Source organism: Elephantulus edwardii, unplaced genomic scaffold, assembly GCF_000299155.1.
Source record: "Elephantulus edwardii isolate Elephantulus edwardi_28Jun2011 unplaced genomic scaffold, EleEdw1.0 scaffold00083, whole genome shotgun sequence".
Taxonomy (NCBI): domain Eukaryota; kingdom Metazoa; phylum Chordata; class Mammalia; order Macroscelidea; family Macroscelididae; genus Elephantulus; species Elephantulus edwardii.
Genome location: NW_006399833.1, coordinates 4,850,310 through 4,865,610, shown reverse-complemented (window position 1 = coordinate 4,865,610; position 15,301 = coordinate 4,850,310). Strand labels below are relative to the sequence as shown.

The window sequence follows — 15,301 nt, the reverse complement described above, 5'->3', positions numbered from 1 at the left end:
TTGAAAGTATAAGATTTAAAAAAACCTCAAAAACCATGCATTTTTTTAAAAAAGTAGGAAAGGTTAGGTTATTAGATAAAGAAGACTTCAGAGAAAAGAAAATTACCAGGGGTAGAGTTACATGATATTTACCAAAAGAGAATATCAAAATACATGACAGAAAAACAGATAAAGTTGAAATGAACAAATCCACACATACCCTTCTTTCATAAACTATGATCTACTAGGCAGAAAATCAAGAATATAGAAGATCAGACAACACCATCCACCAAAAGGATATTACACACACACACGCACACACACACACACACACTTGATAATACCAGAATATACTTTTTAGTGCTCTTTAGAGGAAAGATGATGAAGTTCCTCTCACATATTTCGGGAGTGTTGTTAAGAGGGGTCATTTCTTGGAAAGGGACAAGCATGCTAAAAAATATGGAGGAGTCAGCAAAAGAGAAGACCTTCAAAAATTTTTTTTAAAAAATTGAGAGAGTAAAAAAAAGAGAGAGAGAGAAGAACCTCAACAAGATAGATTGATATAATGACTGCAGCAATGGGCATCTATGTCAGAAATGGTGAGGATGACACAGGATAAGGCAAGGTTCAGATTTGTTGTTCATAGGTTATCTATGAGTCATGCTCAACTTGACAGCTCAGAAACCTGCCCTGTCCTGATCCAGTCTCACTGATTCTGACACCCTACCCCCATTGCCCTAGTTACAGTATCAATCCATCTCATCCAGGGTCTTCCTCTCCTGCACTGTCCCTCTACCCTTCCAATCATGATACCATCTCCAAGGACTGATCCCTCCTGAGCACAGGCCCAAAGTATGAGAGACAGAGCTTTAAAATCCTAGTCTCCAAGGAGAAACTTGGTTTCACCCTCTCCAAGATAGACCTATTTGTTTTTTGGCAGTCCATGGTATGTCCAAGATTCTTCTCCAGCACCACAACTTAAAGTCATAGATTATTTCTTCTTTTGTCATCCTTAGTCATTGTCTAGCTCTCAATTTCAAAGACCATGGCCTGGATCATGGCCTTAGTCTCTAGACTGACCTTCTAGACTCTTGCTTCTCAGTACTCTGGAAAGGTCCCTGACAGCAGATTTACCTAATGCAATTCATCTTTTGATTTTCTGACTGCTGGTACCAAGAGTGTTGACTGTGGAGCCGAGCAAGCTGTAACTGTTAACAACCCCAATCTCTTCTCCATCCATCATGGTGCTGCCAATTGGCCCAGTGATAAGAATCTTTGTTTTCTTGATACTGAGCTTCAATCCATATTGGAGACTGCAGTTCTTGACCTTGCTCTACATATAACTCAAAACCAAATTCAAACCTGTCAAGTAAATTCTAGATCACAGTGATCTTTAATTTTCTGATACTGTAAATATTCTTTGGAGGAGACTGCCCATCTTTCTCCCTCAGAAGAGATGATAGATTTGGATAGCACACCCACATGTAACATATCACACACCACAACAGTCCCTATATCTAGATATAAACACATCAGCAAGTTTATCTTAAAACTTGCAAGAGAAGTTAAGGGAACTCCAATAGCTAAAATAATTACAAAAAGAATACTAATGAGGGGAATGATTCAATCCCATTTTAAGACACATCTTGATGGCATACAACAACTATCAAGACTATATGGTATAACATATAGAACAATTAAAAAGAATAGTACTCAAAATTCATTATCATTGAATTATGCAAACTCACAGTTGACCCTCCATTGGGTTTCTGAGTTTGTAAATAACATAAGAGGAGATCACCTATCTTTCTCCCATGGAGCTGCTGATGGATTTGAATCACTAGAGAGGCACAGATTTTTGGTTAACAGCAAAAGTGCTATGGACTATGCCAACAGAGCTCCCTAAAAAGAATTGTTGTTGTTGTGAACTGGCTTATCGCTGACTCCCCACCCCCAGTAGGTTTCCAGAGCGGGTAAATCACAAGGGAGGAGACTTTCTCCCATGGAAAAGCTGATAAATTTGGGTTGATATTGCAACTATTTCCCACTAAGCCACAAGAATTCCCTAAAAAGAAAAGAGGAAAAAAGAAACATATCTACCCAAGTGTTGTAAACTTGGGTTGTGTGGGGGTTTCCCCCCCCAATACAGTGCAAAACCGATTAAATAGATCAGAAATAATTGGATAGCCTTGTTGTGGTTGTTATTCAGTGCTGTCAAGTTGAGTACACATAGTGACCCTTTCATTCAAAAACAGCTAGAACAGTACAGAGATAGAGAATTACCAGCAGTTCAAGCAGGACTTAGAAGAGGCCATGGCACCAGGGATATCATTGCTGATGCCAGACGGATTCTGGCTAAAAGCAATGAATACCAGAAAAATGTCTATTTGTTCTTTATTGACTACGCAAAAGCATTTGACTTTGTGGACTAAAACAAACTATGGTTAACATTGAGAAGAATGGGAATCCCAGAGCACTTAATTGTGTTCATACAACACAGACACCTAGGCCAGGAAACTATGGTGTGAATGGAGCAAGGAAACACTACATGGTTTAAAATTAAGAAGGGAGTGTGTCAGAGTTGTATTCGTTTTCCATACCTATTTGGACTGTATGCTGAGCAAATTATTCAAGAAGCTGGACTCCATCAAGAGGAGTGTGGCATCAGGATTGGAGAAAGACTCATCAACAACCTGAGTTATGTAGATGACACAACCTTGCTTGCTGAAAGTGAGGAGGACTTGAAGCACTTATTGCAAAAGATCAAAGAATACAGCCTTCAATATTGATTGCATCTCAACATCAAGAAAACAGGGCCAATAGATGGAGAAAAGATTGAAACTGTCAACTACTTCATTTACTTAGATACACGATTAACACCCTTGGCATCAGCAGTCAGGAAATCGGGAGACATACTGCACTGGAAAAGTTTTCAGTTAGGAACCTCCCCGAATTATTGAGGAGTAATGATGTCAGTTTGAGGACCTAGGTGTGTCCGATTCAGGCCATGGTCTTTCCGATCACTTGCTAAGCATCTGAGAGCTGGACAGTAAATAAGGATGACAGAAGAATAACTGACCCCTTTGAGCTGTGATGTTGGAGAAGAGTATATAGCATGGACTGCCAAAGGAACATGTCTTGAAGAATGTACAGCCAGAGTGCTCTTTGGAGGCAAAGGTGATAAGACATTACCTCACATACTACAGGCATGTTACTAGGAGGGTCTATTTGGTGTAGAGGGACATTATTCTGGGAAGGGTAGAGGGTTGGTGAAGGAGAGGAAGCCCCTCGACCATGTAGATTGACACAGTGCCTGCCGCAATGGGCTAAACTGTGTCGGAAGTGTGAGACTGGCACAGGATGGTACAGGGTTCAGATCTGTTGTTCATAGGGTCACTATGAGTTGTACTTGACTCAATGGCACCTAACGACACAACAGCATAGGTACAGGTGTAGGCCAAAGAACTCTGGAAGGAATTAGTACAACATTACCGAAGGGATGCAATATTTGGCAACATGTTTCAATGGTCACGTGCTAGGTCTTTGGGGTAAAAATAGTTCTGGATTTCAGTTTTAATTTCAATCTACTAAACTGTGTACATATATGACCGTGGACATGATATTTCTTTTTTTTTTTATGATATTTCTTGTAGACAGTTTTTTGGCTGGGTTTTTTTTTTCCTTTTTACATTTTTAACAGATAATAGTACCTGTTTCATAAAATTGTAAAGATTCAATTATATAAACTCATATACCAAGCAGAGATGACCATTACAGGCGCTACTTATATATAGCATTCTTCTTTAAGCCTAGAAGATGAACTTGGCTTGCTCCTGCACACTCACTCCATTGTGGCGCTCACTCTCTCATTCTCTCTTGTTGCCATGAAGTCAGAACTGACTCATAGTTGCCCCTTCAGTGGGTTTTCAGAAGCTGTACATTGCTGGGGAGGAGACTGCCTTCTCCCATGGAGCAGATGATGAATCTGAACAGCCTACCTTGGGGTTGGCAATGTAACTTTTTAGCCACTAAGCTATCAGAGTTCCCTTGGCTTGCTCTAGGACCTAGAATCCAGGTGGCCAGCAGAATTGGCAAAAGGGGACATGTAATTACATGAGCAGCGAAGGAGTCAAACCTTAAAGGACCCCTTTTGACTTTCCATGGACTTAAGTAGCAACTGCTTAATTCCTCAAAAGCTTGAAACCACCAACAAAGGAGATAACTTCTCCCTTAAAGATTGATTTGCCTTGTAGCTCAAAAAGTCAAAGAGCAAGGGTACCTTCCTTTTTGCCTAAAGTGACTCAGAATTAAAAGTTAACCCCAATGTCATTTCAAACAAAAAAATTGACTAAGTGTAAATGGGTGTGAGGGATCTTATGGAGGAGTGAAAATGTCTCCAGACAGATTTATAATAGTTACACCATTTTGTAAAGTTACTCAAGTGGGTGAATTTTATGATATATAAAATATATCTCTGTGGTGGCTGTTAAAATATATTAAAAAACTAAAATGAGAGGAGACTGAGTGAGGTAAAGATGGAAACTCTGTATTTCCTTTGTTACTTTTCTATAAAGTTGAGCCTTTATTAAAATTTTAAAAATCATTTAAGTTTAAAAATTACATTTAAAAAAAAGCCACAGGTTTGTGGACTGATACCAGGTATATGGCTGTACATATTTGTGTAGCAAGACAGTTTTAAAGATGAAATATAAAAAGTTTCATTATAAATTAACATTGACATTGAACATTTGGAAGATTTTTTTAATAGTAAACACTAACTTTGAATTCCAACTAATCAAAAAATTATTCCCACCCAAGAATTCCCTTTCTCTCATTAGCAGTTCTGTGTTACAAAAAGGTTGCTATCACTGCCACGTGAGCTTGACCAAGTTATTTTACTACTCTGTGTCTCAGTTTCTCCTCTTTTAAAATGGAGATAAAAATAGTACTCGTCTCATGAGTTGTTGTGAAGATGAAATGTGTTTTCATAAAGTGCTGTAAATAGTGTTTAACATATAGTAAGGATTCTGTTTAACATATAGTAAGGATTCTATAAGTATTCATTCTATGTAATAAATTATGTTAAAATTATAAAAAAGGTAAATAATTCTTATTCTATTTCATCTCATTGACAACTATTTTTTGACATTAGTTTTCTTTTGTGTTATGTAAATAATATCCTTGATTTTTTTTGTCTTTGGGGCTGCAAAGGCAGGATACACATAAACATAATCAGTCTCGTTCTTGAATGTATTTTTAACATTATCTAATTTTGCCATCATATCCCCAGCCCTCCAGATAAGCCCTCCAAAGGGTAAGCCTCGCATCTTTTTTGCTATTGCACTACTTGGATTCCCATAAATAGAAACACTAGTAGCTTAATAGTTTTACCAAAGCCTCCATGTCACCATTATCATCACATTAAAGTAACAACATACCACAGATTGTCTAGGATGCCTCTCACCAAGTTATGATGTCCCTGTGACGTACACTGACAGAGGTCTCTTAGATATCAAGTAGCTCCCGTGGCATCACACCCTATCGTTGGCATCACCCTGGCACATCACCTTACTATGGTATCATATGCTATCACAGCTGTGACAGAAGCCTGCCCTGAGGCCACTCTGCGGAGATGTCAGAGTAACTATCCTCTACTACTTTCTTCTCCTTTGGAAGAGAGGGGGAGGGTAACCACAATTACCCGTACAGTTTAGGAGGTTGTTCCCAGCTCCAACCGTTGTCCTTTCCGCCCAGCACTGCAGGTCAGGGCCCCAGGGGGACAAAACCTTTTAGGGTCCTATAATGTTCTCGCCTCGATCCCGCACCCATTCTGTGTGGCCGATCCGATGGGCAACCACCCACCCAACTCTTATCACAAGATTCCTCCAGAAGCCGCTCCCCTACCTGACTCCATTCTCCAGCTGTCATCCTGGGCCAATTCCACTGGCCACTTAAGTATGGCAGCCGCAAGGGATCCTGGAACTTGTAGTTCAAGTGCAGCCCCGAAGAGAGCCGGTGGGGGAGGAAGAGGCAGGTCTCCAACCCGGAACTGCTCCCAAACTACAAGTCCCAGAGACACCCCGCGATGGGAAAAAGAAGCGAGGGAACGAGAAACAGTTCTGATTGGTGGGGCTTTAAGGCCTATTTGTGATTGGTGGTGGAGCTGACGTTGTAGGGTGGTCTCTGGTCAAGCCTCTCAGAGAGCGTGAAGAAAGCGAAATGGAGGGGTGTGTATCGAACCTAACGGTATGCAACCTGGCCTACAACGGGAAGCTGGAGGAGTTGAAGGAGATCATCCTGGCCGATAAATCTCTGGCTACTCGAACCGATCAGGTAAAGCAGCAGCGCAGTTGCTTCCTGGGCCCTGTCCGAGTTTAGGCCTCTTGGCAAGAGGTAGCCTCTCTTCCCGCCTTCCAAATCCAACCGCAGGAGTACCCACTCAAGGCTTCGGGGACCCTGTTTTTGTCCCCAGAGTTTGAGATCTTTCTAGAACGTCCCCCATCCTGAATTTTGTAGCCAAGCTCCCCATCTTTGCGCTCTTCAGGAGGGGGAACGCCTATATCAGCGAATTTATTCCTTTAAACACGTGTAATCTGAGCATCTCTAAGGTGCTGGGCAATTTACTAGGCGCCTAGGATGTGGTTGAGTGGTGGCAGCCAGACTTTATTAGTCAGAGCGTCACTAAAGCGCGTGTGGGAGAAGTTTACGTCCTATTTTCAGAGCGTGTGACGAGAGCACCTGACTTAACAACCCTTAAGAGGAGCTGGATTTTGCCAACTGGGAAAGGCTTTGCAAAGCAGGGAGAGTTTGAACTAGAAGAAAGAATGTGCGGGATGAACGGGCACTCTAAGGAGAGACAGAACAAAAAGTGAATGGACATTTGAGAAGTGTTCCTTTCTTTCCAAAGGACCCTCATGCTTTCACCAAGTTTCTCGAAAGATTCAACGTCCCCAGTATAACAACAAATATTCCAAGATTGCTTGCCTCCAACTAGAGAGAGTGACACATATATATCTCCATTTTAGGAGAAAATTCGAAATCAGGACACTTGTTTTCTTTTCTGGAATTTTCCATTATTACTCAGCCAGCCTTGAAAATGGCCTGGCCTCTTTGTTCACAGTAGCAAAGAGATGGAAACAATCCAAGTGCCCATCAACAAAGAAATGGATAGAGAAGCTCTGGTATATTCACACAATGGAATACTATGCTGCATTGAAAAACAAAGATCTCATGAAATACTATACAGTATGGATGACCCTGGAGGACATTATGCTGAATAAAATATCTCAGTCACAAAAGGGCAAATACTGCGTAGTGCCACTGTTGTAAAACCGAACTGACATCAGGGTTGAGGGGAGACTGAAAAAGAGGGGATAAATAATATATACTGTATTGAAACAGGTGAGGGAGAGAACTCTTTAAAAGGGATATATGATATTATTGTTATGACAGGAGTCCAGAACGAAGGTAGCATAGTGGAGTGGACTTGAGGGGAGCGATTGAATAACAAAGACTTTTTTTTTTTTTTTACTTTTCAAAGAAAAAAGTTAATTGGGAGGAAGGGCGGGCTGGGAGAAAAGTACAACAATGAATGAATGGAAATCCAATGTCTCTGTAAACTTTAATTAAAATAAATTAAAAATAAAAAAGAAAATGGCCTGACCTAGTTTACTTTCAGTATAGTCTGGTAATATTGAATAATTAGATTATTTACTATTAAGATTTAGTAATACTCTTGAAATTTAATGATTCTTCACGTCACTGGCATAAAAAATGGAGCACTATTCGAGATCAAGGAACTTAAACAGCAGTCAATTGCAAGTTAAAGATCTTGCCTTGCACACTAATTTAAGCAAACCACCTGCATAAAGACAGTTGAGTTATAGTGAGGAAGTATATATACACACCGGACCTTTGATATTTAACAGGTGTAATAATGATTTGGTAGTTATATCAGACAGCATCATGTTTTTAGAGAGTCATACTGAAATTTTGGGGGTCTTAATATTTGGTTTTTGCTCCCCCAAAAAAAGTCAGCAAAGAAAAAATATGGTGAAATATTCATTATTAAATCCATGTGGTAGGTGTGAGTTCTTAATATATTCTTTCTATTTTTATGTGTATTTGAAGTTTCTGTGATAAAAATTGAATACTACTTTAATAGTATTTTAAGAAATCTAGCAGTCATTACAAATAAGGAACTATAACTGCCATTCACTTATAAACAATTATTAAATATTATCGCATACTAATTTGGTGTGTTCTTTAAATAGAAATATATATGGCATGGGATAGGGCAGGGTTCAGATCCATTGTTCATAGGGTTTCTATGAGTTAAGAGTCAACTCGACAGCTCATAACAACAACATACATAAACTAAATGCTTTTATGAGCATTTCAGCCTCCTAAGTCCCCGTTCTTTCAGGAACATCTAACTTGATCAGAGTGATAGTAGAAATTTCATAGTCAAGCACGTGTTTTTGTACCAACTGCATGAATTTACTACCTTTGACTGTGGACATGTTGCCTACCCTAATACATTATGGTTTCCTTTTCCATAAAATGAAAGTAATACTCAGATGGGCTAGTGGTAAGGAATTGCGCTGCCAACCCAAGAGCATATGTTTCATAGCTGCTCCATGGGAGAAAGATGGGCAGTTTCCTGTGTCATTCACAGCCCCTGAAAACCCACTAGGGTCAACTAGCTATGAGTATTCCCACTCAGTAGTACTTAACATCATCCTATGAGGATTAAATGAAACATTGCATATAAAATTCCTAACACACTGTCTGGTATGTTTGATTCCCCCCCCCCCTTTTTTTATAATAATGGTGATTGTTGTTATGTGCCTTGGAGAGAGGAGAGCGTGCAAGTTACAGTAACCCTATGAACAACAGCAGATCTGCACCTTTCCCCGTCCTGTGCCATCCTTATCATCTCTGCTATACTTGAGTCCATTGCTGCAGCCACTGTATCAGTCTATCTCATTGAGGGTCTTCCTCTCTTTTGCTGACCCTCCACCTTTCCCAGGCATGATGTCATTTTCCAAGGAATTACTTCTCCTAACAACATGTCCAAAGTATGTGAGACAAAGCTTTGTTATCTTTGCCTCCAAGGAACACTCACAGCACTTTGTCCAAGAATTATCTGTTCTTTTTGCAGTCCATAATGATATTTAAATAATTTTTTGTCCCTATAAGCATACATGTTGTTTTAAAGCACATAAATAAATACTAGTAGGCAACCAAAGCTCTGCTTCTGCCAAAGTATTGAAATGGATTTCTGGTTCATTATCTGGGATTGATAAATGCAGTCCCTCCTATGTTACTAAAACCTAGACATTGAATGACTTCTTTCCTGGAGCTTTCCTTTAGTCTCCAATCTAAAAATGGCCCCATCATTATAAGTATGTTTTGTATATATTTCCTGGCTTACTTTCATTATAGCCTGGTAATATTCCATAATTATTTACTGTTACTATCTAATAATACTTGGTGTGTCTTATATTAGTAAGTATATATTTACTCTAGTAAGTTCAGGGTTTCCTACCTGAAAATCCAGTATTCTCCATTTCTTGTTTTCAGCTATAGATTGTCTTTGATTCTCTTATTTTTTTTCCTGCTTTCTTGCTTTGGTTCTTTTATTTCTCTTCAAGACTGTTGATCTTATTGCCTCTCTTGTTTCATGTGTAGGATAACAGAACTGCATTGCACTGGGCATGCTCCGCAGGACATACAGAAATAGTTGAATTCTTGCTGCAACTTGGAGTGTCAGTGAATGATAAAGATGATGTAAGTATTAGGCAGCATTGATAAAATAACCAGTTATCTTTAGACTCCAGACTGGCATTTAATGACGCCTGAGTATTTTTTTAGGCCAGACAAAATTGCAACCTTTATAAAACTAGAAAGTTACAGCATGGCCTTGCCTACCAACATGAGATTCTCAAAAATCAAGCCTTCGGTTCCTGTTTATGAAACACAGGATGAATGCTCACATCATTTTTGAATGTTAATAAACAATATAACTTTCTTTTGCCTTATATCCCCTAGCAGGATATAGAAATGGATAAGTAATAAAAATCGAGGTGTATTTCAGTAAACTCTGTGTTGCTGTTATGCACTCTCAAGTCACTTACAACTCAAAACGACCCTATGTACAGTAGCTTTGAACCCTGCCCTACCCTGAGTCCATCTTACTGTCTCCAACACATCTACTCCCATTACCCTACTCTATAGTTCACTGTAAGATAAACTGTTGTTATATGCTGTCGAGTCGCTTTTGACTCGTAGGGACCCTATGTACAACAGCCCTAAACTCTGCTCTGTCCTGTGCCAATCGCACCATCTCCGATACACCCACCCCAGTTACCCCAGTCACTGAATCAATCCATCTCATTGAGTGTCTTCCTCTCCTGCGCTGTCCCTCTACCCTCCCAAGCATGACGTCCCTCTCCAAGGACTGGTCCCTCCTTACAACATGTCCAAAGTATGTCAGATGAAGCCTCAGAATCCTTGCCTCCAAGGAGCCGCCCGGTTTAACCCTACAAACCATTTTTATTATGTTGAGGTGTGTGTATATCTCTAATGCCTGAATAATGAAGGCTGAGATAATCTATTTTGCTGTTTTTTAATTTATTTATTATTTTATTATATATATATTGTTGTGTGCCATCGATTTGCGTGCGGCCCATTATTATAATGGCATTGGTCATTTGTGAAGAATAAGGATGGAATACATTTTGTAGGTAAAAAAAATCCTTTTCAAGGATGTTTACTAAATAGCTCTAATAGCAAAGAAATGAAAGTCTCATGATGGGGGTATGGTTGAATATGGTAAGATTTACCCATGTGATAAAAATGCACCCATTATAGTTACAGTTGTGAAGGATGCTCAAAACAAAATAATTACAAAAACGAAGCCCACAAACTTTAGATCGTATGCCAATTTTTATTTAAAAAATAATAAAGTGAAACAAAACTCAGCTGATTGGAATATAATTATCTCTTTGTTACAAGATTATGGACTTTTTTCTTTTTTATATATTCTGGTTTTTAAATTTTCTACAATGCTGATGAGGAATGTTGGGGTTTTTTTATATAAACCATTCACAGAAAGCTCCTTGAAAACACTTACTATAGTATTGTCATTAATATCTGCACTCCTTTTCTTCTCCCCTGGTTTTGGTACTGCACATCTCTTATAGGCAGGTTGGTCACCTCTTCATATTGCTGCTTCTGCTGGCCGAGATGAGATCGTAAAAGCCCTTCTGGGAAAAGGTGCTCAAGTAAATGCTGTCAATCAAAATGGCTGTACTCCTCTGCACTATGCAGCTTCCAAGAACAGGCATGAGGTATGGTCCCATCCCCAGGCTACTTCTTTTGAGATGTAACCATACACACAAATGCAAATGGGCCTTTGTATTTATTTTCTTCCATATCTTTCCAGATTGCCGTCATGTTACTGGAAGGTGGGGCTAATCCAGATGCTAAGGACCATTTTGAGGCTACAGCAATGCACCGGGCAGCAGCCAAGGGTAACTTGAAGATGATTCATATACTTCTGTACTACAAAGCATCCACAAATATCCAAGACACTGAGGGTAACACTCCTCTGTAAGTGACAAGATAGTTGCCCTCTTGCAGTAATTCTTCCACGTGATATTTTTTTAATTCTGCTTAAAAATGTAATACATATATATGGCCAAAAAAAAATTTTTTTTGGCAAGTGCACAAAAATAAGAAAATGAAAATTGCCTTTCATCTTCCTACCCAACAATAACTACTGATAACATCATTGGATGCTCTCCTAGGGTTTGTATATAAATGAGTATATTTTAAATATACACATGTATCTTAACTTTTGAAACAAACATTTGATAAGCTGTGTATTTGGTTTTATATTTTGTTTTTACCTAGTGGTATAGTCTTGAGCATTTTCTAGTGCCATTAAAATGTTTTAAAAAATTTTAATGGCTATATAAAACTCCATTTTATCGATATACCATAATATAGTCTTTACTCTGTTATTATATATGTAAACTGTTTTGTTGTTGTTGTTTTTATTTTTCCATAATTGTGTATAGTACTAATTTTGTACAAGACATTTGGCCACATTGTTGATAAATGCCTTAATGTAGACTTCTGAGGTAGAATTCCTGGGCCAGTGAAAACATCCATTTTAAGACTGTTGATATGTATTACAATTGCTTCCAGAGGAGTTATATTATTAAGCCCTCCCAAGGGCAGTTTGGGAGCCCAATACTCTTCCCTAACACAAAAATTATCCTTTTGTTATTTGAAAACAGTATTGCATGGTTGTGATTTGCTCTTTTAAGTTTTTCACTGAAGTAGACCATCTGTAAATGTCTACGGCTAGGTATTTATCTTCTATAAATAGTGACTTTTTGTGTCCTTTTCTCAGTTTCCTTTCTAGGAAATTATATTTTACCAATGTTAAGTGATCTTTACTTGATGTAGTAAAAATATAAATCTTTTGTCAAGTTAGTTGAAGATACTTCATATTTTGTACAAATAATAGAAATTTTACATTTCTGTGTAGTATAGCCTATTACTTCTCCCTCATGACTAGAAAGTTCTGCATTTTGCAATTAGTTAAATATTGACTTATTTTTTTATTGTAGCTGGGTTGTTGCTTGTTTGTTTTTAGTGTTTCATTGGTTTTCTTAGAGTGTCGTCATTGTGTACCCTGACCCTCCAGCAGGTTTGCAGAGGCAATAAATCACATGGTAGTTGATTGCCCATACTTCTCCAGCATAGCAGCTGGCAGATTTGAACCTTTTGCCTTTGGTTTGACAGCAGAATTCCTTCCTCTTAAGCCACCATTGTTTTGCATCTTAAAACCACTTGGACCTGATGTATGTGTGTGACCTAAGCCCAGCCTCTACTTTGATTTTTCTTTCCCTAATGTTACTTGGCTCATTTTCTTATTTGTTAGAGTGATATTATTATTTTGAACCAGAAATTCTATGAATCTTGTATTTGTTTTTCCAATTTGACCTTAAGCCAACTTTTTTTAGTTTTGTTTTTTTTTAATCTTTTTCCAGAATTCTGAGGGAGTTTCATTAGAGAGATCCTGTTCTAGTTCTTTTCTCCATAACTAGAAAGGCAGAATGGCCTAGAGGAATTCTATAAGTCAGACAGGATAGGCTTCTGGAAAGAGCATAGGATTCAGGATTAGCTAGATGCTAATATATTACCATGAACACATAGGGTATCTGTGAGTCAGAATGTACTCAGTAACAACTGATTTTTTTTTAAGCTGCTTTTCATTTATCCAATCTAAGTTCCCCTACCTAAGTTCTCCTACCTACCAGATCTTTGATCTTGAGGAAATTATTTAGCTTACCTGAATCTTCATTTCCTCTCTGTAATATGAGGATATAATTCCTTTCTTAGTCAGTTGTGGAGAGGTTTAAATAATGTAGCATGTACAATATCTGCCATCCTACTTGGCAAACTATAAGTGCCTAACAACAGTTTCTTTCCCTGTTCAGTTATTGCTTATTATTCAGTTATTGCTGTTCAACCATGCCATTATGGGGTGGGGGATGATCCTTTATCAGTTTCAACTGTTATACCTTAATGATAATGCCTAGTTAAACAAAGATCAAATGAGACAAAATCATCTAAACTTTCCCAAAATTTAAACCACACGAACATAGAGTGTTATTATTAACATTATGAATTGGAACTTCCCTAAATTGTAACCCTGAAGTTGTAATACCAACATGTTTGTCATAGTATTGTGTATCACGAAGTTGGGACTGAACCATAGCTGACCCCCCAGCAGGTTTTTAGAGGCAGTTTAATCATGTGGGAGAAGATTGCTTATCCTTCTCCTGTGGAGCAGCTGGTGGATTTGAACCACATGCTTTCGGGGTTCCAGCACTGCTTCTTACAACGGCCACCAGAGCTCCTTAGTGGGAGCATATTTAGGGAAACTTTCTGATCTCCATAAAATGAGAAAGTTGCTATTTCTTAGGCTGGCAGTTAGATCCCTTTGACTGTAGTAAGAGCAAAAATTATCATTTAAAATCTGGTATAAAGCTATTTCACTGGTTTTTAACTTATGAACAGTCTTCCCCAGTGTTGATTGTCCTTTGCTGATTAAATAACTTCTCAGTATTGCCACTGCCTAAAAAGATGCAATTTAGGCTAGCTAGCTGGTAATCTTAACCATTACATTGAATTGGTAATGATTAATGATATTTATAATCCCCAATTTCAGACATTTAGCCTGTGATGAAGAGAGATTGGAAGAAGCAAAACTGTTGGTGTCCCAAGGAGCAAGTATTTACGTTGAGAACAAAGAAGAAAAGACACCCCTGCAAGTGGCCAAGGGTGGCCTGGGCTTAATACTCAAGAGAATGGTAGAAGGTTAAGCAGTTGAAATTCATTCGTTGTATGGTTTATGGTTTTTCCCAGTGTTCTGGAAACTAATATACTTGTGCACAAGACATCATTTGTGAATGATGTTTCCTCACCTTCAATGTCTTAGAAACATGTTGAATGTTTTTCCCGCTGAGGTACTTGTTCTAAGCTTACAACTTGTATTCAAGGTATTCATAACTGTTGAATAATTGTTTAAATTGTTCTGTTGTATATTCTTTATTGAATTTTGTGTAAGTCGAAGTAAGTGACTTGGTGGCTATTGTGAGTCTTCAGCACCTCCTACCCCTGTCTTAAAGCTGAACACCACCGATAACACCACATCAGTTACTTTGCCTACTGTTTCTGGGTGGATTTTAGAATGTTCCTCCATTAATTATTAAATATCTTAATTTGTTTTCCAAGCTCACTGAGGCCTATGCTAAAATTTTATTATTTTAACTGTTAAGTTTTAATTTTGTTTTCTGTAGGAAGAAAACTTAAATATTTTTGTGGACCAAATTTTAGATTGGGATCCATGTAATCTAAGTTTGGCATTCATAAACACTAAAATAAAATAATAACCCATGTATACATATCTTTTTAATGAACTATTTTCCTCTAAAATAAAATAGACAGTTTTAAAATAGCTATAGTGCTATAGTAAGCCATCTTGCGTTGAAAAGAATGTTAAGCTTATTAACATAATAACATAACACAAAATATATTTTAGTTGCATTTCAGGGAAAAAATATTGGAAAACTACCAATTTTACTTTTCAAATCAGGGAAATACTCATTTAAAACCCTTAAAATACTTTTAAAAGATAATTTCTCAGTTTGGGTTAGCTATTCAGTCAATAAAATTAGTGGAGCATGAACTGGAGCTAAATAAAAATCGTGATCTTCTGAATTGCTAATGAAGTACAGAG

The 15,301-nt window shown here is 38.1% G+C and overlaps 1 protein-coding gene across 2 annotated transcripts; it reads left to right on the top strand.

Annotated features, from left to right (window-relative positions):
• The first annotated feature begins 6,196 nt into the window (after positions 1-6,196).
• PSMD10 (proteasome (prosome, macropain) 26S subunit, non-ATPase, 10) lies at positions 6,197-14,521 on the top strand. Of its 2 annotated transcripts, none has more exons than XM_006889906.1 (5): positions 6,197-6,312; positions 9,673-9,771; positions 11,187-11,333; positions 11,429-11,516; positions 14,231-14,521. In XM_006889906.1, exons 1-5 carry the CDS (start codon positions 6,199-6,201, stop codon positions 14,236-14,238), a joined length of 456 nt encoding a protein of 151 aa, XP_006889968.1. In that variant the 5' UTR covers positions 6,197-6,198; the 3' UTR covers positions 14,239-14,521. The 2 variants fall into 2 exon arrangements, with proteins under 2 accessions (XP_006889968.1, XP_006889967.1); XM_006889905.1 differs by having other exon boundaries at positions 11,429-11,595; positions 14,231-14,384.
• Positions 14,522-15,301: the final 780 nt, after the last annotated feature.

Coding starts and splice junctions, on each gene's coding strand:
- PSMD10 (XM_006889905.1), top strand. CDS start 6,199: ATGGAGGGGTGTGTATCGAACCTAACGGTATGCAACCTGGCCTACAAC. Junction 6,313..9,672: donor TGGCTACTCGAACCGATCAG/GTAAAGCAGCAG, acceptor TTTCATGTGTAG/GATAACAGAACTGCATTGCA. Junction 11,596..14,230: donor ACTGAGGGTAACACTCCTCT/GTAAGTGACAAG, acceptor CCCCAATTTCAG/ACATTTAGCCTGTGATGAAG.